General features: G+C 44.0%; 1 protein-coding gene across 10 annotated transcripts in view; it reads left to right on the forward strand.

The window, feature by feature from the left end:
- The window catches only part of adgrb1a (adhesion G protein-coupled receptor B1a), a 197,052-nt gene that overhangs the window by 99,332 nt on the left and 74,368 nt on the right, over positions 1 to 23,352 (forward strand). For all 10 annotated transcript variants that reach the window (XM_088998803.1, XM_088998795.1, XM_088998794.1 and 7 more), the window contains 3 exons: positions 1,430 to 1,532; positions 1,618 to 1,661; positions 3,565 to 3,691. In XM_088998803.1, the coding sequence (XP_088854929.1) occupies positions 1,430 to 1,532; positions 1,618 to 1,661; positions 3,565 to 3,691 (274 nt within the window). The remainder of the gene's footprint in view (positions 1 to 1,429; positions 1,533 to 1,617; positions 1,662 to 3,564; positions 3,692 to 23,352) is intronic.

Here is a 23,352-nt window from a genome sequence, read left to right on the forward strand (position 1 = left end):
TGAAAGCAAACACGCAGCTGTAGCATCCATTGACGAAAAGAGATTGTCTCACATCTCCTGTTCCACATGAATCTGCTTCAATTCCAAGCCGCAACAGTTCCACAAACGCATCGGCGCTCTGCGCTGACGCTCCTTTCTTCTTATTGCGGGTTCCTCAAGCCATGCATCCATCCAGCCGCAGACCGTCCAACGGCACTGACCTTTCCGCTAAACAAAGCGGGGCTGTGAAGATGCTGCCCATTACAGGCGCAAAAAAGCACAATGGCCCCTTTGGTGTCCAGCGATGGCAGTCGAATGGCTCCGACATTCCTCCCATTCAAAAACAGTACTGGCATATTCATGCTGCCGAAAAGGCGCACCCGCTCAGCACAGTCTCCTCCTTGATGAATGTCGTGGTCAAAAATGCTGAAAAACAATCTGTATCCGTTCCACACAATGCACAACAACACGAAGTGACAAAAGAAAACACAAAACAAGACAAAAACAACCAAAAAAAGCAAGGCTCATGAGAGCACTTGCTGAGGCTGCCTACTCGGGCGCCATCTTGGACTTGGGGATGCAGTTGGATGTTGCTACGCCATTCAGTGCATGTATGTGCATTTCATCATTGGGGTTTTACTGCAGTTTTTTTGTACTTATTCATCAATTTATATTTTGGGAGGACATCACTCATCAATTTTAAGGAGGTTGAAAAGAACTCTGCAACTGCAACAACATGAAATTGCCATTTCTTCACCTAAATTTCTCCACTGTGAGACTAATAAAGGCAAATCCAATCCAATCCAATCCAATCCAAATTCTACCTGTGCATTTCGTCAATGTGAGAAAATCCATGACTGACAGCGTTCATTTAAATTGATTCCACTTTTATAGCTCTTTCTCCATTTGAAGTACAAAGAGCTGAGTCTGTTTTCATCTCATCTCCTTCGCCAACTGACTGATGGAGTATATAGTCATGATTTGACAGATTTCATTCACAACTGGCCATTTACTGTCTTCTTCAAGAATACTGTACTTCAAGGGAGCCGGGGATCAAACACACAAGTTGCATTGCATTGCATTACGTTGTATTGTATTGTATTGTATTGTATTGTATTGTATTGTATTGTATTGAAAAAGGCTCATATTTGACAACTCACATGAATACACATGATGCCAATGATTTTTCACAATAATCATCAAAGAAAAAAAATCTCACAATATCACACTTTTTAAAATCATTGGCCAGTGTTTCCATTTTCAAATGACTACATTCCTTAAATCAATGTACTCGTGTGGTTCTACCTGGTACAGGTGGGGGCGCAGCATTGGTGACCCTTGACAGTATGTTCAGCGACAAAGTGGAAGAACGCTTTTGGGGGGGCTGACGCTAAATATTGCCACCGTGAAATTCATTGTTTTTCTCTTTCTTCTTCTTTTCTCAATGTAGAAACGGCACTGTACTCAACTCCAAGATTGTATCCGTCACCATTAAACCCACTCCTGTTTCCCTTTCTGCTCCTGTGACAGTTGAATTCTCGCACTTGTACAACGTGAGTGACAAATCACTGTTTCAGAAGAACAAAGCAATCGAGCAGTCCTTCTATTTTTACATTATTTTACAATTTGATCCAATAGGGCACCATGAACCAGACATGTATATCCTGGGATGAGAATGAAAGGTAAGATTAGTTTTCATATCTATTTGCTAATTTCCTCCCACATTCCAAAAACATGCATGGCAGGCTGATTGAACATTCTAAATTGCCCCCAGGTGCGAGTCTGAGGGCAAAAGGTTGTTTGTCTTTGTGTATGTACCCTGCGATCGGATGACAATCGGTTCAGGGTGCCCCCTGCCTACTGCACGATGACGGCTGGGATAGGCTCCAGCATCCCGTGACCCTAATGAGGAATAAGCTGTACGGATGGATGGATTTATATCCTGTCGCAAACATATCAGAATCAGAATCAGAATCAGAATCATCTTTATTGCCAAGTATGTAGAACACACAAGGAATTTGTTTCCGGTAGAACATGCTGCACTAGTATCGTTGTCAAAAAAACTGCTAAGTGGCATATCAAACATATGAACAAAAAACAAAAAAACAATATAAACAATCATTGTATATAGACAATGGAAGTTTCTATTGTACAGTAAATGTTTTATGTCACTCTACACATTACTGTATATCACTTCTGTCATCCAGCTCTGGGTATCGGACATATTCCACTACTTCGATGAAATTGGAGCTTTGCAAGTGCTACAATTAGCCCTGGTATCAACTTTACACAATTAACAAACACCTCGTATGTTCATTTTCCTCAGAATCAAATCACACAGTAACCAATGACATTGCTCATTCTTGTTTTGTAGTGAAGTTTGGTTGGCAAATCAGCTCATTTGTGTTTTCACCCCAACGATTGGGTTGAAGTGTGGAGCAGTTTCTCAGCAATAAAAAATGTTCAAGAATTATGTTTTTATTTATGCCTTTATTTTTAACTGCAAATTCACCGGTCACACAGGCGAGTAGATGAAAAATTTACTTGCACTGTTTTGAAATTTAAGGGCCAAACGCTTTAATATAGTGGTATTGATGCTCTGTGTCACCGGAATTTTAATGGCGGATAAATATACCAACTCAACCGGTTGCCAGGCAATCAGTGTTTTGTCGTGTTTTTTTTTTTTTTTAATCTTGACTGGATAAATACTCCTGATGCGTTTATCTAAAATATTCACTATTTGTCCATCTGAAAAATCAACAAAGTTGGAAAACGTTTGGCACCGGTATTATCACAGCCAATTAAAACAAATGAGATATAACAGAGACAATCATCTGGTCAACTGTATTTCCCTCCTTAAATTGTATTGTGTGGAAAGCAAAGCCATCTGATTTTAAGTCTAAATTATTTGAAGGTGGTTTTGGCCAATTATAATATTTGGAATACATGAAGTATGTCATAATCATTAAGTATCTCACTGAACTGGGAAGATCTTTACACACCAATCACAAATCGTGCATTGATATGGAAACATATTAAACCAAATACATTAAAATGTACTGGATTATATAGTATGCGCAAATGTCATGTGCAGGGTAAATAGACATTGATTTAAGATACTTGGAGTGAGATGCTGAAATGAAAATACCGTATAACCCTTGACTTAAAAAAATACTCTTTTTTTCAACAATGCTGAAGGGGAGTTATTGTAAAAAACACAATCGCCTTTACTTGACGAGGCAGTTTATACAGTACTCGTTTTATGTTTGGATTTGGATACTTCCGTTATAGTTATTTGTATATTTTTTTTATACAAATAACTATGATGTTTTATATGAAAACCACACGGCAACTGTTGTTTGTTTTTTGCAAAGAAATAAATGTGTCCACGCTGAAACCTGCAGCGCGCCGCCCCAGATCATTCTCATCGCCGCATTCTTGTCTCTTGGTGCGCCTTAGATTGCAAATAACGGAGATAAAGTGGATTAAGAAACGGGTCTATCGCTGTGGTGTTCTCACTGCATTCTTCGCATTTTGCCGTCGCTATTTTTTTACTGCATCTTTTGTGTATGCGTGCCGACGTAGCTCCTCTCTGCTGGGATCCTGGTCTGCTAAAGGCTGCAAGACCGTGCTCGTCGATGCACTCAGAACCAAATGCTTGTGTGATAGACTGTCCACCTTCGCCATTTTAGCACGACTTCATCCCGAAATGGTAAGTGTCACCTTTGCTTGATATCGTCAAAAGAACGTCGAGCGGACTCTGTGTCTTTTAGTGTTGTGTTATGTCCACGCACCAGCCCCCAGCCCCCCCTTTTTCCCCCAACACAGGGCGTCATTGTCATTACATTATATACCGATCCTCCCCGTCTCCCCATCTTTGTCACAATTTCTTTTACCTCGCCAGACCAAAGAAAGCCATTCTGCAAAAAAAGACATTACCAATCTTGCTGACCATAACTAGCTAGTAGTTATGTCACCAATTTAAGGATTTCACTGCGTTTGGGCAAGTGAGGGAGGGGGGGGGGCGGATTGTGGGTTTGCAGTATTATATGTTCACTGCCATTCATATTGTGCAAAATGTGACAGTCATTAGTCATTCTTGTTTATACCCACATGATCTCATGTTCGTGAGAAGATATAATGTTTGGAGCTGCAGCGTGTCACAACACAATTCCTTCACAACGTGGCTGCAGTTGAGCACAGCGAAGCAGAAATGTGTCATATTTTAAAACAGATTATTTTCTTACAGACAGTGTTTTTTAGGTGTTCAATTACCTGACATGTTTCGGCGTATACTTCCGCCTTCATTACTCTGACAAAGGCGGAAGTATACGCCGAAACATGTCAGGTAATTGAACACCTGAAAAAACACTGCTTGTAAGAAAATAATCTGTTTTAAATTAGATAACAAGTAGACAGGATGAACTTAATACAACTAACTAGAAATGTGTCATGATGCGAAACAGTGTCTGTGAAATCGGAATCTGACCCAAACATAGCAGCACTCTCATCGGGGAAAGTGTTAACTTTCTCAATGGATGATGTTCAATTATTGATATTTGTTATTATTGCATTGCAAATTGCTTGAAAAAAAGCATTTTCCTGCTGTCTAACCTGTTAACAGGATGATTTCCCATACAGAATTTTATGTAAAAGGCATGGCACTCTTTTGACCTTGACCTGCGCAACTTGATGTTAGGTTCAGTTTGGCCAAATTAACAGAGAGCAGAAAAACTATGCATGTGAAATATAGTGAAAATAGTATATCACAATATAAATCTTTCTTTTTTTTGGTCGAAAATAATAATAATAATAATAATAATAATAATAATAATAATAATAATTGATTAAGATATAAGTTAACAAAACTTTCATTAGTCTCACAATGGAGAAATTCTAAATTCACAGGAGCAAGTTATTAAATGCTATCTATCTATCTATCTATCTATCTATCTATCTATCTATCTATCTATCTATCTATCTATCTATCTATCTATCTATCTATCTATCTATCTATCTATCTATCTATCTATCTATCTTTAATGTTCGGTTAAAACTTCGTTTGTCTTTCCTGGTTCGCGTATTGTCTGGAGTTCACTTGATAAAAATATCAGCAAGTACAATAGATGGTGAACAAAAAACTACTTTATTCTAACGAGACAGAGAAAGCACTTCTCGTCTCGGTGGGACGAAGACATGAGCACAGAGACAAAAAGCAAAAGAGCAAAAGAGAGCGAGCTCCCGCTCTGACAAGTTTTTAAACATACAGAGTGGCGATCTGTTGTCCAATCAGTTGCGAACAAGTCGACCTTTCCCGTCCAATCGGTTACGAACAACTCAGTGTTGGGCGGGTCTCAGATTGAAGTTGGAGCCGCTGCCTTTTCCTTCCAACGGCTATTGAACTAATAAGACTGATAGTTTTATTTAACTAAATTAGACTGAAATTAAACGTGCACAATTCATAATATACTAAGCTAAACATGAAAAAACATATGTTTACTTAATCTAAACATGAAATAACGTAATATGTTTACTAATGTGCATAAACACTCTATCATTCCCTCCTGTTGTACATTTAAACATCAGTTCATACATTTCCAAAAGATTTCATGCATGCACGTCATACTAATTGCACAGGGAACCATTCTAATCTCATCTATCCAACGTCTAATATTATTTAACTTACCATGGAGAAGGCGAAAAACCTCTATCACAATTTTGCTGCTGTGATATATAACCTCTCCATTTTTTGAGGGTTTTTAATGAGGAAAACTCCTTCTCGGCTCTCCGTTTCCTTTTTTGCTTTTGTTCTTTGGAGCAACCACTCTCTGGCCATGGTGTACTATCCCTAGCTACAACACTGGGTCCCCTTCACGCATTTGTTGATACAAAACCTTTGCGTAATTCACCTGAGAATTAGTTATCATATTCATTAGCATTGTTCTTAAGCATGGAATAATACAACCAATGACTAAGAAAATAAGTACAATCACAATTGCGAATGGGATAAACATTCTGAGCAAAGTCTTATACCAAGAGCCCCCAAAGAGCCCGTCAAAGATCCACGGTTGATCAGGCCGGTGATCTTTGGCCATGGCATCTCTGAGATCCCTGACAACAGACAGAGCATCAGTCATGTTTATGGAATACGCTTCTTCGGGTATGTACGTACAACAAGTATCACCCACCATAGCACAGACGCCCCCTTGTGGCGCTGTCAAAAGGTCCAAAACCATTCTATTTTGCAGCACCATTTGTCTAATTGCTGCAATTTCAGTGTTTTGCATTTCATCTACTTCCAAACTGGCGTTTACAAACACTTGAAACCTGTAGTCAATTGTTTCAATTCGTAGCATGTTTTTAGCTACTCCAATTTGTGGAAAAAGAGCTAACATTACCTTACTTCCCGTGCTATGGTGTTTGAATTGTTCTGGAACATCAGTTCCCCAGATCGAATCGTGGGGCTTAAACGACACTCTTCTTTTCACATGATGGTGTGCTGGACGACTGGTAACGATGAAAGTATTGTCAGTCACAGTAACAGGTGCGCACATACCGTAGGCTTTCGGAGGAATAAAAGAATACACTTTCCAACCACATAACCACCAAAGATGTGAAGATACAGGTAAAATGGTGACATTGGTGTTTAACGGTAGCACGTATAAACATCTATTCTCATCTATAAAACCTAGATTTTGACCTGTACCGTACATTGCAACGCATACTGGTAATCTCAATCCGCTCTCGGTCATAACCTGATTTTCAGTTTCCAAAATGGTATCCAAACTTGGAACAATCTCTCCTCTCGAAGCATTGCGAAGAACTGGAAAATGTTGATCAGGTTTATGCGAAGATATTAACATATACGCAGCTCGAGCCATTTTATCTCCAAATACCTTTGAATGCACTCTTTGTTGCGTTACAGAATGTGGCATAAAAGAACAAACAAAGCAATTACTTTTCCTATTTTGTTTAGCAATTAATGTAGCATAACGATACCACGTGTTTGATAACAACGGATTCCAGTCATGTTTTTCTCCTGCAAACGGTTGATATAATGCGTCCATGACATCTGAATTTTGGGCTTTTTTGTCAGGTGTTTCCAGGCTGTCGGTTTGATGTGCGGTTTATTTTTGAACGGCGATGTCACGACTGGTGTTGTCAAAGATGACATCATGCATATAGTTACAGGAAAACCAGTGTGATGTTCACGAAAATCAGGACAGAGTCTCAAGTCCATGCATCCTGCAACCTTGTAGGTTACGATAACAAGTTGGATATCTGTCATTGTGCCAGTTCCAGTTCCTAACCAGTTCCCTTGAGTTATCTTTCTGACAATTCGTTTTGCTTCTTGGGCACAGCTATTTTGAACCCATTTTGTTTTGGGCTCAGAATGGACCACAACGGAGTCCCAACCAGTGGTCCAAGTCTTCCCTGACTTGATACGAGCGTACCAAGAACCATGAGGGTAATCACTTCCAGTTTGTCGTGCTTCGTTCATGAGGATGTTAAGAGGAAATGAGATGATTCCTGCATCTTGTAGTGGCAAGCAGGCTACAGGATGTGCCATGCTAGGGCACTTTTCTGTCATCGTTGGTTGCAATGGTGGAGTTTGGCAGGCTGATGGAATGGGAGGCTTTACGTGCGTCATCTGGATTGCCTCCACTAATTCATACAGCAAGATGATGTGGACCAAACCCATGGCTATTGAGTGGTTTGGCTCCGTCTCTCTTCCACCTGCTCCGGATCTGGTTGGTGAACGATTTTGCAGTGGCTTTGATGCACCCAGGTGGACCTCTCGGCGATTTTGATGGCAGTTGGCGTGGTTATCAGCACGGTGAATGGCCCCTCCCACTTTGGCGCCGACCAGGACTTTCTTTTAATTGCTTTGACCAGCACGTGGTCTCCGGGGCGAAGCAGCTTCTGCTCCTGTGGAGACAACAGGGCAGACTGCGGCAGTACACAGGCTGACTGAACCTCTTTTGTTGTAAACATTTCACACAACCATTTTGCCAACAAAGCGCCTGGATCTGATTCATTTTCTTGCCAGGGCACACCTTCCCATAATGGGAGGATGAAAGGTCTGCCATGCAAGATCTCAAAAGGCGTTAAGCCATTATTAGTGGGTGTTATTCTCATATATAATTTAACCAAAAACAGACATTCAGGCCATGGTTTGCCTGTTGCCTCCATGGTTTTCCTGAGTCGATTTTTTATTGTGCCATTCGTTCTTTCAACCAATCCTGCACTCTGAGGATGATATGCACAGTGGTTTTTTAATTTAATACCTAAATGTTCAGAAATTTTGGTGATTACGTCATTAACAAAATGTGGTCCATTATCACTCCAAATTATTCTTGGTATGCCATGTTCTGGAATAATATGTTTGCATAATGCTTTTGCAACGGATAATGCATCGGATTTCTTTGAAGGCACAATTTCCACCCATTTGGTGAATGAATCAATTAACACCAAACAGTATTTATAAGAATTACTTGTGCTTAGTTCAATGAAATCCATGTGGACCACTTCAAAGGGGTGTGACCCTTGTGGAAATGTTCCTCTTTTTGGTCGCATGTTACCTTGTGGATTGTGTTTACAGCAAATCAAACTCACTCAATCAACTCCGAGTTTTTTGCATACGAATTGAAACCTCTGCTTAAATGGAATACTTTCCCTGCTATAAACACCATGCCCCCTGTTGATATATGTGAACTACCATGGCTCAATCGAGCCACCATAGGGAACATGTTTCTCGGTAAACATGGTTTGTTGTCTATTTTATACAACTCATCAACGAGCTTAGCACCATCGGCAAGCCACAAATCTTTTTCGGACTTTGTAGCTAACGCTTGCATGTCCTTTAAAACTTGTGTAGGCACTAATTCACGCATTTCTTGATTGACCAAATTGAAAGTAGTCTGAGCGGCGTTCTTGGCTGCTGTGTCCGCTCTCGCATTGCCTGAGCTAATTCTGTCTTTAGCTCTCGTGTGCGCTGCACATTTGCATACAGCTACACTTTTTGGAAGGAGGATAGCTTTCAATAAGCCTCTCAATAAATCTGCATGTTCGACAGATTTTCCGTTCGATGTAGTCATTCCTCTGCGGTTCCACTGAGCTGCAAAGCAGTGAAGTGTGGAAAACGCATATTGACTGTCCGTAAAAATCGTCACCGTTCTCCCTTCCGCCCATTTACACGCTTCAGTCAATGCAACAATTTCTGCTGCTTGTGCTGAATACGTGTTTGGTAATGAGCCATCAGCAACAATTTCAACATCGGTCACAACAGCATAGCCTACCCTGTTAGCCCCTGCGTCTGACCTAGACGCAGAGCCATCAACGTACAGGTAGATGCTGTCAGGTAAAGGTATGTCTTTTAAGTCTGGTCGTGGTTTGCAGCTCTCATTTATTCTGTCAACGCATGAATGTGGTTCTCCGTCCACAGGTAGAGGTATAAGTGTCGCTGGGTTAATGCTATTGCACCTCTCAACAGTTATATGTGGTTGTTCCAGCAGGGTTGTCATGATAGACAAATGTCGTGCTGGTGACAAGAAGGTCATTTTTGTGCCTGTAATCAATAAGTCAACTGAGTGTGGTACCATCAGCGTTGTGGGATGAAAAAGTACTAGTTCAGCTGACGACTGAACTGCCAACGCTGCGGCACACACTGCTCTAACACATGCTGGAAGAGCTGCAGCTACTGGATCCAGTCTTTTAGAATAGAATGCAACTGGTCTCAGCTTTTGTCCATGCTTTTGTAACAGGACTGAAGTCATGTATTTGTCTTTGCAGTCAACTGTTTGAACAAAAGGTTTGTCATAGTCAGGTAAGGCTGAGACGCTAGTGTTTGCTATCAATTTTTTTAATTCTGTAAATGCTTTACTGCCCTCTTCGGTCCACTGAATAGAGTCTTTCAGTGCCATTTCGTCTTGGTATATAAGTGTCAATAATGGTTGGGTAACTTGTGCATAATTCCGAATCCAAGTTCTGCAATAATTGCACAGTCCCAAAAACGTCATCATCTGTTTTTTCGTCTTAGGTTGAGGAACCTGCAAAATTGTCTGTTTTCTCTTAGTTGTCAACTCTCTTCCCTTTCTTGACAAAAGATGTCCTAAGAAAACTACTTCTTCTTGGCAGAACTGCAATTTATCCAAAGAAGCTTTGTTACCTGTATTCGCTAAATATTGGAACAAAGCTATTGATACAGTCTTGTTCTCATCTTCAGTCGGTGAAGCAATTAAGATGTCGTCAACATACAAAAGAATCTGAGAAGATTCAGGATGTTTAAAATCAGCAATACACGAAGACATTTCCTGTGAAAAAATTGTAGGACTATCTGTAAACCCTTGTGGTAATCTTGTATATGTATATTTTTTTCCCATTAAATGTAAATCCGAACCAATGACGTGAATTTTTGTGTAACGGAATGGAGAAAAAGGCATTGCTCAAATCAATTACTGTAAACCATTTTTTGTCAGGTTTTAAACTGTTCAATAATGTGTGCGGGTCTGGCACACACGGAGCACGTGATTGTATGGATTTATTTACCTGTCGTAAATCATGCACCATTCTCCAAACTCCAGATTCCACTTTTTTAACAGGAAATATCGGTGTATTACATTCACAAGTTGGGTCTTCAATCAAAATACCAGCTTTCACCATATCCCGTATTACAGGGGTGATGCCAATAATAGCGTCCTGTTTTAATGGATATTGTTTAAGTCTTGGTCGATAAGTCGTTTTAGGCAATACTTCAACTGGTTTCGCTGTTTTAAGTAAGCCCACATCAGTTTTTCCCGATGACCAAAGGGTGGCAGGGACGTCTGGAAAGTCCTCCGCCCCTAAAGTGGCCATCAGTCATAATTCTAGTGAATCGACCTTTATTGGGTCCCCCATAGCGTCAACTACGAAGGACTCCAGAAAATTCACTTTTTTGGGTTTATACCCTTCTTCTGTTGGTATTAAAGCTATTTGCAATTTTTGTAACAGGTCTCTCCCCAACAAATTTATAGGACACTCTCCACTCAAGACCATAGTGACCTTGTATGGAGTTAGACCCTCATCTAAAATTTTTATTGGTTTGGAAATCGGTAACAATGTCACTTTCCCATCTGCAGATACCACAGAAATTTGTTGTCGACTCGGAGTGACACCTGGAATGGTGTCTCTTAACACTGATCTGCATGCACCACTATCGCAAAGAAATTTGACATCCTTTTTCCCGATTTTTAGCCAATAATAAGGTTTTTCGTTTTCCGGTAAGGTCAAGGCAAACACATTAGTCAAATCCAAGATTTCAACTGGTTTTATTGATTCCCATTTCTCACTGTTGTGATTGTTGTCATCAGTGTTAAAATGGGGTTCCTCGCGTCAATCTGAATGTTTTGTTTTATGTCCTTCACCATATCGCGTATTATATGGTGGAGGTCTGTAAGATTTCCCATGTTTCCTTTTCGGTATAGGTTTCTTTTTGCAGTGGCGAGCAATATGCCCTACACTGCCACAATTGTAGCATCGATCATTGTGCGGCATCCGTCTCTTCATCCGATCCTGGTATAACACTTTCTCCATTATGTTACCCATGGTAGATGCCATCACATGTTCCATCGGCGAATCTGCACCATTTCCCCACTTTTTTCTCACCACTTCTTGGGCGTGTATTGCCCACTCCATGAGATCAACCAACCTTCCAGTCCGGTGTTGGACATAATGTTTGCGAATGAAATCTCCAATTTCCGGCGTCAAATTCTGCAAAAATGTTTGCTTGAATTGGTTGACATATATGGAATTCTCATCAGCAGATTCAGGAATACAGCAGTGGTTTCGAAAAACATTTTTCAAGCGTCCCCGAAAAATGTTAATATCTTCCCCACGTAACTGTCTACAATTCTGAATCAAGCCAAAGTTTGGTGTTTTTTTCCATAATGTTCGGATGTTTTCACAAATCAATCTTCGTTGGGTTGTTGCTTCCTCGTACGTCATGTTCGTTCCCATCGTTTCCCAGTAAAGTCACCTTTCACCCGATTCCAATGGTGTCCCAAGCATCTCCTGAGAACCTTAAGTGTTTCTTGTCCATTCAACTGATAAGAAGCACATAACTCTTCAAAATTCTCAGTCCAACTTTCTGCATTTTCAACAACATTACCTAGTCCTTTACACGCCTCTGCAACATCACTGTCGCCCCATGGCCGATAAACCAAGATAGTTTGATCATGTATGCTTGAAGAATTAGGATTTGCTACCTGAATGAGTGGCAAAACGTCACAGTCGCTTCCATTATTCATTTCAATTCCATTCAACTCTTCAAACGGATACAATTGTCCAGAACAATTTGCTTTGCTCCTTGTACGCGAAGAGACACAATCAGCAGCAATCTGATTTGCCATATCAGGTTGTAATCCTTGTATTCCTCCAGTAGGGGTCATAAGCGCCCCATTCTGCTGGTCTGCCCAACAGACATTTGGAGTCACCACCGGGGGGGGCCCACCCGGGGGGGCCCACCCAGGGGGGCCCACCCGCCCCACAGGGGTTGAACAAATGGCGTCCTCCCCTTTCTTCAGCCCTGCGGAGGAGGGGTAGAAGGAGGAGGGGGAAGAGAAGGAGTGGTAGGAGGGGGGTCGCGGCGCCTGCCCGGCGGCGCAGCCCCCCGCCTCTCCTCCTCGCCTCCCGTGGGGGAGCTCTGGGGATTGAAACAATGGCTGCTTTCCATTTTCCACCAACTTTTCATTGGGACGTGCAACAGACGAAGCCACAGTCTCATCGTCAGAGCCCACTTTGGAAGACATTGCAACTATCGCTTTCTCCTCTTTTTTCATCCGTTTGGCTTCCATTTCTCTCTCTCTGATTTTTGCTTGCGCAATCCAAGCTTCGCAGGCAATTATCTCGGCACGTATCTTTCCAAGAGATTTTTTCATCGCGGATGCTTCCTGAAGTTTCAATCGAAACATGATTTCCTTCAAAGGTTGTAGTTGCAACGCACCAGAGAACGTACTACAGTCCATCCACTTCTTGCAATAAAGTTCGCTACCTGGGAACTTTTTGGACATAAACTCTACGTCCCTATGAATTGGGGTCTTTTTAGAAAAAATAGCACCCATTTTCACGATTGCAACAACAAATTCCTTCTTTAACTATCACCAGAAAGGAAGCACACCTCGCGATGTTGATTCAAACCCAAGAACAAAGGGCGTGATTCGCGCCAATCCTCAGCCAGGATGCGCGTTCACGCACACACACAAGGAATGCTCTTACGCACACACGCACACACACACACACCAACGGCTCAAATGACTTCGCCCCCACCCTTTTTTCTCTCCGAGACAAAGAACTTTCTCTGTGCCACTATGCTAGCATAGACAAACCAAGTTAAGAATGTATTTTTGATCTTATTTCTTTCCTCTCGACTCAGTACTATAGCAGCTGCCCTAAAACACTTCCGCTCTTCAGAATAAAAGCGGTCCACCACACAAACTGAATCCCAGCTATCACCACCTTGTGAACAATATTCTTTCGCTGGAAAACTTCCGATTCACAATTCGGCGTGTGGATATTTCGTGCACATTAATATGCACTCCTCCGCCGGCATACGTATTCTCATTTGGCCACCTTGCCTAACGAAAATCGCTTCACACCGGTTCGTACGTGAGTCAAGTGGAAAAGGACCGTCTCTGGCCAGGAGAGGTCTCACAATGCATTCAAACAATGGCTGCTAGCTAGCGCGCTACTTACTTAGTGAACTTTTGAATGCTGCCGTGTAGTCCTTCAGCCAGAACGCGAGGAGCCACAACACCACCAGAAAGGAGTGATTCTTTCCGTCTCTCGCGCGGAGGATTGCACGAGCAGGCTTCAGTGAAGAACGAAAAAAATCTTTGTTTCTTCCGTAGGTCGCCGCCAATCAAAGAGCAGGTTCGATGCGCCTCTCAAAGCGTGTCTCCCGTCAAAAATCATAAAACGGGTCAACCACCAGGAGCGTCTTTAGTTCCCGTCTCGCCTTGATTGGGTCGCCCAGGTGTAGTCCTCACGCTAAGGCTGGTTGACTGGCACGGGTTTCTTGGCACCAATTAATGTTCGGTTAAAACTTCGTTTGTCTTTCCTGGTTCGCGTATTGTCTGGAGTTCACTTGATAAAAATATCAGCAAGTACAATAGATGGTGAACAAAAAACTACTTTATTCTAACGAGACAGAGAAAGCACTTCTCGTCTCGGTGGGACGAAGACATGAGCACAGAGACAAAAAGCAAAAGAGCAAAAGAGCAAAAGAGCAAAAGAGAGCGAGCTCCCGCTCTGACAAGTTTTTAAACATACAGAGTGGCGATCTGTTGCGAACAAGTCGACCTTTCCCGTCCAATCGGTTACGAACAACTCAGTGTTGGGCGGGTCTCAGATTGAAGTTGGAGCCGCTGCCTTTTCCTTCCAACGGCTATTGAACTAATAAGACTGATAGTTTTATTTAACTAAATTAGACTGAAATTAAACGTGCACAATTCATAATATACTAAGCTAAACATGAAAAAACATATGTTTACTTAATCTAAACATGAAATAACGTAATATGTTTACTAATGTGCATAAACAGTCTATCTATCTATCTATCTATCTATCTATCTATCTATCTATCTATCTATCTATCTATCTATCTATCTATCTATCTATCTATCTATCTATCTATATATATATATCTGTCTGTCTGTCTGTCTGTCTGTCTGTCTGTCTGTCCGTCCGTCCGTCCGTCCGTCCGTCCGTCCGTCCGCCCGCCCGCCCGCCGTTCCGTCTGTCCGTCGGCCCATTCTTTCGGACGTCCATCCGCCCATTCAGTCTTTAGCACTTTCTGCACCCTCTTTGTTGCATGAAGCAGTTCGAGATGAAAGAGGAGAGGATAAAAGTGTCCTTTTCACCACTGGATCAGGGACATCCTGGTGAACTGTGCACGTCAGCTACAAGCTCAATGTTGAATGCAAACACGGAGCTGCAGCATCCTTTTAACCAGTGGATAAGGGATGTCATGGCGAAATGTGCACATCTGCTACAACTAAATGTTGAATGCAAACACTAAACTCTCACATCCTCTGTCCCATGTAAATCCGTGTTAATTCCAAGATGCAACCGTCCCACATACGCATTGGCGCTCTGCGCTGACGCTCCTTTCTTATTGCGGGCTCCTCAAGCCATGCATCAAGCCGGAGACTGACCAACAGCAGAGACTATTCCACTATATGGCATCTTCTATAATATTATGATCACAATTTCTGATCCCATTTTTTTTGATTGAACACTCAAGAGTATTTAAATATTGGTCAGGGTTGTGATACTTGGTGAGCTCACAATTTTTTGTTGTGGTACTAATGTGAAAAGTTTGGATTAAATTAGCAAAGTTTTTTTTGTTACTTTGGCATTTTTGAATGCAATCATTCCTTGACTATTGATTGCCTCCAACTGTGCAAACTATCCGTTTGGTCCTCTTGCTGTTGATGCCTCCTCTGCAATCTGTTTTTTAGATATCCATGGGCACCATGCCAATTATCTGCTGTGAATTTCTTAGTAGTTTCTAAATGGCCCAGCCAGTCTGTCTGTAACTAGCCTCCTACGGACCCAGAATAATAAACACCTCACTCCTTTTTTCACTTGTACTTTCGATCTTCGCTTGTACCCCTCAGTCATTTTTTTCTCTCTGATGCCGCATTACATTTCCACTTCCCATCTTTACAGCATACATAACGTTTTTCTCCTTTGCTGTTATTTCTCATGCCTTTTTTGCTCAGCCCAAATTTGCTGTGGCCATTTACATAAAAAAGCAAACACATTGCATTTTAAAGCCAGAAATTTGGAACCTTAGTTTAGCCCATCGAGAACTGTGGGTGGGTGCATGCGTGTGTGTGTGTGTGTGTGTGTGTGTGTGTGTGTGTGTGTGTGTGTGTGTGTGTGCGTGTGTGTGTGTGTGTGCGCCCTTGTGTGTGTGTGTGTGTGTGTGTGTGTGTGCCTGTTTTCGTATGTAAAGATGGCGCCCCCCCTGTGTGGCTGCCTCCACAGCAGCTCTTTCCTTTTCTTTTAGACTTTTTCATTTATTTACTTTTCCGTTTTTGCGTTGTTTACTTTCATTCCCTAAACCTACGGGGAGGAGATGGGCATCTTCACTTTTGCTCATCACCGTTATTTTTTTACTTTTTCACCGCTCCTGTTAACGGGGAAACCACTCGCACTCGGAATCCCACTGTGTACAGTCGAGACCAGCTACTAGCATGGCGAGCTAATAGCGGACTAGCGGCCGCCGCACCGGACATCCCCGACAAGCTGAAGAGGAGAAAACGAGGATGTCGGGCCGGGAAAGATCGCCGCAAAAGAACGAGAAAATACCGACACGTTCTCCCGTCCGTCATCATGGGAAATGTGAGATCGCTCCCGAATAAAATGGACGAGCTGGCGGCGCTAATGCGGCACCAGAGGGAGTACTGGGAAGCCAGCTTGCTACTCGTCACGGAGACATGGCTATCAGCAACGACTCCGGACACTCAGGCTGAGTTGGATGGCTTCCAACTCGTACGAGCGGACAGAAATGAAGGCAGCGGTAAGCAGAAAGGAGGCGGGATTGCTGTGTTTGTGAATGACAAATGGTGCAACCCGGGGCACATCACGGTCAAGGAAAAACTCTGCACTCGTGACATCGAGCTGCTAGCCGTTAGCCTCCGGCCGCATTACCTACCGTGGGAATTCTCACACGTTATAGCCGTGATGACGTACATTCCCCCTACGGCAAATGGCGGCGCTGCCCCTGATGCCCTCATGACTGTTGTAAACAAGCTGCAAACCCAGTCCTCCAACGCCTTGTTCATCATCTTGGGGGGCTTCAATGACGTTTCCCTGAAATCCTCCCTCCCAACATTCACACAATATGTAACTTGTGCCACCAGAGACAATAACATATTGGACTTATTCTATTCTAATGCCAAAGATGCGTACACACCCTCCCCCCTCTCGGAAGAGCAGACCACAATATGGTTTATCTCCAGCCTGTGTACAAAACCCTTGTCCAGAGGCAACCAGCTGTGACCCGCACGGTCAGAAGATGGTCCACAGAAGCTGAAGAAGCTCTGCGGGACTGTTTTGACTAACCAGGTGGCAGCTCTTCACTGAGATTCACAGGGAAGACATTGATTCACTCACCGACACCATCACAGACTACATAAACTTTTGTGAACAAAACACCGTACCCACCAGGACTGTGCGGTGTTTTTCCAACAACAAACCATAGATTAATCCCGACATAAAAGTCCTCCTGAAGGAAAAGAAAAGGGCTTTTTGTGTCGGGCAACAGAGAGGAACTGAAGGCCGTGCAGATCCAACTGAGGAGGAAGATCAAAGAGGGGAAGAAGGCCTACATGATGAAAATGGAGGAGCAGCTGCAAGCCAGCAATGTCGCTGGTGTTTGGAAGGGTCTGAAAAACATCTCAGGCCACAAAAGCCCTGTGACATTGAACGAAAACGACAAGGACTGGGCAGATTAACTCAACCGCTTTTTCAATCGGTTTGACAAGTCGCCTGTCGCCCCCAGCCCACCGTCAACTCCACCTGTAGCTGCACCTGCACCAACTCTCACTGGGGCCTTACCCTCCCTGCCCCCTCTCACGACCAGCTTCCCGCAACCAAAAACTGCCCTCCCAACTGTTGCCACACCCTCAGCCGCCACTCTGCCTCCACGTTCCTGCCTGTCTGTCACAACTGCGCAGGTGAGGAACCAACTGAGGTGGATGGAAGTGAGGAAGGCAGCAGGTCCGGATGACATCAGTTCCTGACTCCTCAAGACCTGCTCCGACCAGCTGTGTGTCATTGTCCAGCACTTGTTCAACCTGAGCCTGAAGCTGGGCAGAGTTCCACAGCAGAGTTCCACAGTTCCACAGCTGTGTCCCAGTGCCCAAGATTCCCAACTCAAAGGAGCTCAACAGCTACCGACCGGTGGCGCTGACGTCTCACCTGATGAAGACGCTGGAGAGACTCGTCCTCGCCCACCTGCGACCGCTGCGACTGACAAAGGACTTTGTGGCCTGGTGTCAGCAGAATCACCTCCAGATCAACACCGGGAAAACTAAGGAGCTGGTGGTGGACTTCTGCAGGAAACAACACTCACCTGCACCGTTGAACATCCAGGGTTCGGACATTGAGAGGGTGACCTCCTACAAGTACCTGGGTGTTACTCTCAACAATAAACTGGACTGGACTACAAACACGGATGCCCTAATCAAAAAGGGACAGAGTCGCCTCTTCCTACTTAGGAAACTGAGGTATTTTGGAGTTCAGGGGTCACTTTCTATGACTCTGTGGTGGCCTCAGCCATCCACTATGGAATTGTCTGCTGGTCAGGCAGCATCACCACCCGGGACAGAAAACGACTGGAACGCCTTGTCAAGAGGGCCAGTTCTGTCCTGGGCTGCTCGCTGGACTCTCTGGAGGAGGTGGGCAACAGACGGACGCCAGCTAAACTAACAGCTATGATGGACAGCCGCTCCCACCCCCTCCTGCCCACCCTGACAGCACTGGGTAGCTCCTTTAGCCAGAGATTATTACACCCGCGCTGCAAGAAGGAGAGGTACCGCCGCTCGTTCCTACCGACTGCTGTCAGGCTTTGCAATTCTTAGTGGTCACATGTGAATAAAAAAATAAATAAAAAAACTGCACACTTGTATATATGGGTTGATGCAATATTTCAATGTGCCTTTCTTGATACTTGCACTATGTACAGTTTTTTATGAAACGGTTTTGCACATTTACATTTGCACAGTATACAGTTGACAGTTTTATTTTGTTATGCTCATAATATCTTGTTTTCTATCCTTTCACCCCACCCCATCCCCTTTCAATTGCTGCTGTGGACTGCAAATTTCCCCATTGTGGGACGAATAAAGGTTTTCTGATTCTGATTCTGTGTGTGTGTGCCTGTGTGTGTGTGTGTGTGTGTGTGTGTGTGTGTGTGTGTGTGTGTGTGTGTGTGTGTGTGTGTGTGTGTGTGTGTGTGTGTGTGCGCGTGTGTGTGTGTGCGTGTGTGTGTCTATGCGTGCGCGTGTGTGTGCGCGCATGCGTGTGTGTGTGTGTGTGACAGAGAGATTTGGAATAGGACTGGGTGAATCTCACAATTTTTTTTTTGTCAGATTTATTTTAGAGCCCAAGAGCAATAAGTATAATGTTTGATCAATGTTGTCAAAGTTAGAAAGTCAAAATAACATCCATCCATCCATTTTACGTACCGCTTATTCCTCATTAGGGTCGCGGGGGTGCTGGAGCAAATCCCAACTGTCTTCGGGCACGAGGCGGGGGACACCCTGAATTGGTTGCCAGCCAATCACAGGGCACACAAAGACATAGAACAGTCACACTCACACCTAGGGACAATTTGGAGTGTTCAATCTGCCTGCCATGCATGTTTTGGAATGTGGGAGGAAACCGGAGGACGCGGAGAAAACCCACATGTAAGTGAAAATGTTTTGACAAAAACAAAGTGGACTTTGAGTTCGATTTCTAATGTTATCCATTTCCAGGTAAGAATCATGAAACACTGGACGGGATGTTATTCTGTCCATTTGTGCCAATGGATGGTCCTCACATGAGATTAGCCTTGATGATGAGAGTGGTGTGGGAGCTGTGCCTCAGGGATGGGAGGTTGTGAATTTGGGACATCGTAGATGACACACATCGTCTGTAGTGTGCCATCGTCAGTAGTGAGAGAGATATAGAGAGAGATGTTAAGATAGATAGAGAGAGAAAGACAGAGAGATAGAGAGAGAGATCTAGAGATAGAGATAGGGATCTAGAGGTAGAGATAGAGAGAGGTAGAGAGATAGAGAGGGTAGAGGGAGAGATAGAGGTAGAGAGATCGAGAGGTAGGTAGAGATAGAGAGAAATAGAGATAGAGAGAGGTAGAGTGTCAGAGATATGACAGACAGACACCGTGGACAGAGACTCAGAACCAGAAAGATTGTCCCCAATGCCGGCAGGAGACGCAGTCATCAGATGACATACGTCTGAATTCTGCGCCCCTCTGCCAAGCTATTTATTGAGAGTATATGTAAATTACAGTGATATATTAGTAAACATAGTTTTCTTGATTTGCATACCACGCCTCTGGGCGTTCTGAGCAACTACAGATGTAAGCAGTAAAACATATACATTTTAATTGGTTGTCTTTTCCATGAACTGATAAGTTTGTAATCTGGCGCTTGTGCAGGATGTTTAAGCCGTAAATAACTCCGGTGAAAAAGGAGTATCTCAAGCCCTAAATTCTGTGCAAGGCCGGACCTTCTAGAATCTTGATGGAGACGACGGTTCATCGTGCCGTATCTGTTTCACTCAGATTTACTGTGGCCATCTGCGCTTTGACTGTAGGCCCATTGTTTAGTTGGTCAGCAAAGCACGGCACTTTTAAACATGATAAATTATTATTCTCCATCATAGAGAGATAGAGAGGGTAGAGGTAGTGATAGAGATAGGGAGATAGATTTAGAGATAGAGAGAGATAGAAATAGAGAGAGATAGAGATTTAGAGGGAGAGGTAGAGAGATAGAGAGGGTAGAGGTAGATATAGAGAGATAAATTTAGAGATAGAGAAAGAGAGAGATATAGAGATAGGGAGAGTTAGACAGATAGACATAGATAGATAGATAGATAGATAGATAGATAGATAGATAGATAGATAGATAGATAGATAGATAGATAGATAGATAGATAAAGAAATAGAGAGAGAGAGAGAGAGAGAGAGAAATAGAGAGAGATTTAGAGAGATATAGAGAGATAGAAATAGATAGAGAGAGAGAGCTAGAGAGAGATAGATAGATAGAGAGAGAGAGCTAGAGATATGGAGATAGAGATATAGGGATATATATATAGAGAGAGATAGAAAGAGATAGAGAGAAGAGAATCGTGAACCACTGGACGTGATGTTGGAGCTGTGCCTCGGGGATGGGAGGTTTTGAATTTGGGACACATCGTCAGTAGTGTGCCAAAGAATCATTGGGTGTTTCGGCCTTTTAATCACTAGACACCCTCATCGATGGTGGCCAGCGACAGGTTGATCACGCCTGCGCTTGTGTCCCATGCCCAATCAGATGTTCAGAAGCTGGTAGGGGGGGGGGGGGGGGGGTCTTAGGTTGCTGGCCTATGAGCCCAACAAGGGTCCTTCCTCTTCATCCAGAGCCAGTGGCTGCTTCTTTCTTCCGCTTCAGAGAGTGACCTAACTGTGTGCCGCAGAGCCTGTCCATGGATACCCAGGTCTTTTAGCAGCCTGATGGTGGAGGAAGCCACAAACCCTCTGCATCCAACTTCAATTGGATATACCTTGGTTTTCCATCCCCGCTGTTGCGCATCCACTGCGAGTTCTGTGTAGCGCAGCTTCTTGCGCTCATAGGCCTCTTCAACAGAGTTTTCCCACGGGACTGTGAGTTCTGCGATGTAGACAGCCTTGAGTGACGAGGACCAGAGCACCAAGTCTGGTCTGAGGGTGGTGGCTGCAATCTCCGCTGGGGAAACCAATTGCTGGCCAATGTCAACCCGCATCTCCCAATCGCGGGCCCCGGATAGCTGTCCAACTTCTGGTTTGGCAGTAGGATGGTTGGGCTTTTCATGTCCCTCTCGTCTGAAGGTCAATGGTGCTGTGCTGGACGTGGTGGCTCGCATTGGCAAGGAGTTGATGGTATTCCTCTTGCTCTCAAGGACAACTGCCAAACTCTTTAGGACCTGGTTGTGCCTCCAGGTGTAGCGGCCTTGTGTGAGGCTGGTCTTACAACCGGTCAGGATGTGTTTGAGAGTTCCTGGCGTTCGACAGAGGTCACAGGTTGGATCTTCGCCATACCATTGGTGGAGGTTTTTTGGAGATGGGAGCACGTCATTGATAGCTCTGATGATGAAGCTGATGTTGATTGCCTCCATTTCCCAGAGATCCTTCCAGCTGAGCCTTCTCTTCTCCAGGCCTTCCCACCTCATCCATTGTCCCTGCTTGGCAAGAGAGACAGCCCGTGCAGTTCGTTTAGCTTCCTCTTGGCGGCACACCTCTGCTATCACCATTTTCCTTCTTTCTGATGTTGAAGCCTTACGCCAAGAAGGTTTGTTTGTAAGGCCAAACCCTCCTCTTCCGAGCTGAACGTGTCCCACAATGTCGCTGTGCCTTAGGGCTGCTGTGGCCTGCTGCACTGCAATGGATAGCGTCCATTTCCGTCCCGTTGATAGGGGGGTGCAGCTTGACTGATCTTCCGGTCTCTGGAGTCTGTGAGGGTCATCTGAAGTCTCACTTTAGCGCACTTGTCCTCTTCGGTGAGGCTTGTGATTGGAAGCTCAAGGACCCCTTTGCCATAAAGCAAATATATTTAATATTATGCCGGTTTTGACATAATTCCCCAACAAAACTAATATAAATTTGTATGTTCTGCTGAAGCTTTTTTGGTGTGCTGGACCTTTGGTCGGCAACAGTTCTTGCAGCTCAATTATTGAAAAAATCATCATCATTTCATCATATTTATTTTGATTGAAATTGAAATAGCAATGCATTGGATTGAATTAGCTTTTAGTCAAAGTCAAAGTCAGCTTTATTGTCAAATATGCTAATATGCATGACATACAGCACAGATGACAATGTCCTCTCAGACCCAGCGTGCAAGGCACTTATAATGTGGCTAAAAGAGGTATACAATTGGCAACAGACAATACATGTAATTTCTGAAAGTAAAGTGAGGTAGTGTCGTATTTAAAGTGTTCTCCACATTCAGACGGAGATTGTTGTCCTTGCACCACGTGGCCAGGCGGCTGACTTCGTCCCTGTAGGCTATCTCCTCATCGTTGTTGATGAGGTCCACCGGAGTTGTGTCATCCGCAAACTTTATGAAGAGGGTGGAGCTGGGTGATGATGGTGAGCAGTCATGTGTGAGCAGAGTGAAGAGGAGGGTGCTCAGCACACACCCCTCGGGGGCCCCTGTGTTCAGCGTGATGGTGCTGGAGGTGTTGTTTCCAACTCTGACTACCTGTGGTCACCTCGTCAGGAAGTCCAGCAGCTAGTTGCGCCGGGAGGTGGTGGGGTATTCTGTGGTGGAGTGCTGTTGTCTGCCTCAAAGCGGGCGAAGAAGTCGTTCAGCTGGTTCAGCAGAGTGGTGGAGTTCTCAGTTCTGTGGAGAGGGCGTGTAGTCTGTGTTGGTCTGTATCCCACGCCACAGGTTCCTGGTGTCTCTGCTGTCTCTGAAGTGGTTGGCGATCCTCCTGGAGTGCTGTCTCTTGGCCATGCTGATGCCACGTGACAGGTTGGCCCTGGCTGTCCTCAGGCCCAGCTCATCGCCAGCTTTGTAGCCCTAAGGAGCCTGTGGACTTCACCCGTCAGCCATGGCTTCTGGTTGGCCCGGATGGTGACAG

This window comes from Hippocampus bargibanti, linkage group LG06 (genome assembly GCF_051943395.1).
Source record: "Hippocampus bargibanti isolate YZ-2025 linkage group LG06, ASM5194339v1, whole genome shotgun sequence".
Taxonomy (NCBI): Eukaryota; Metazoa; Chordata; class Actinopteri; order Syngnathiformes; family Syngnathidae; genus Hippocampus; species Hippocampus bargibanti.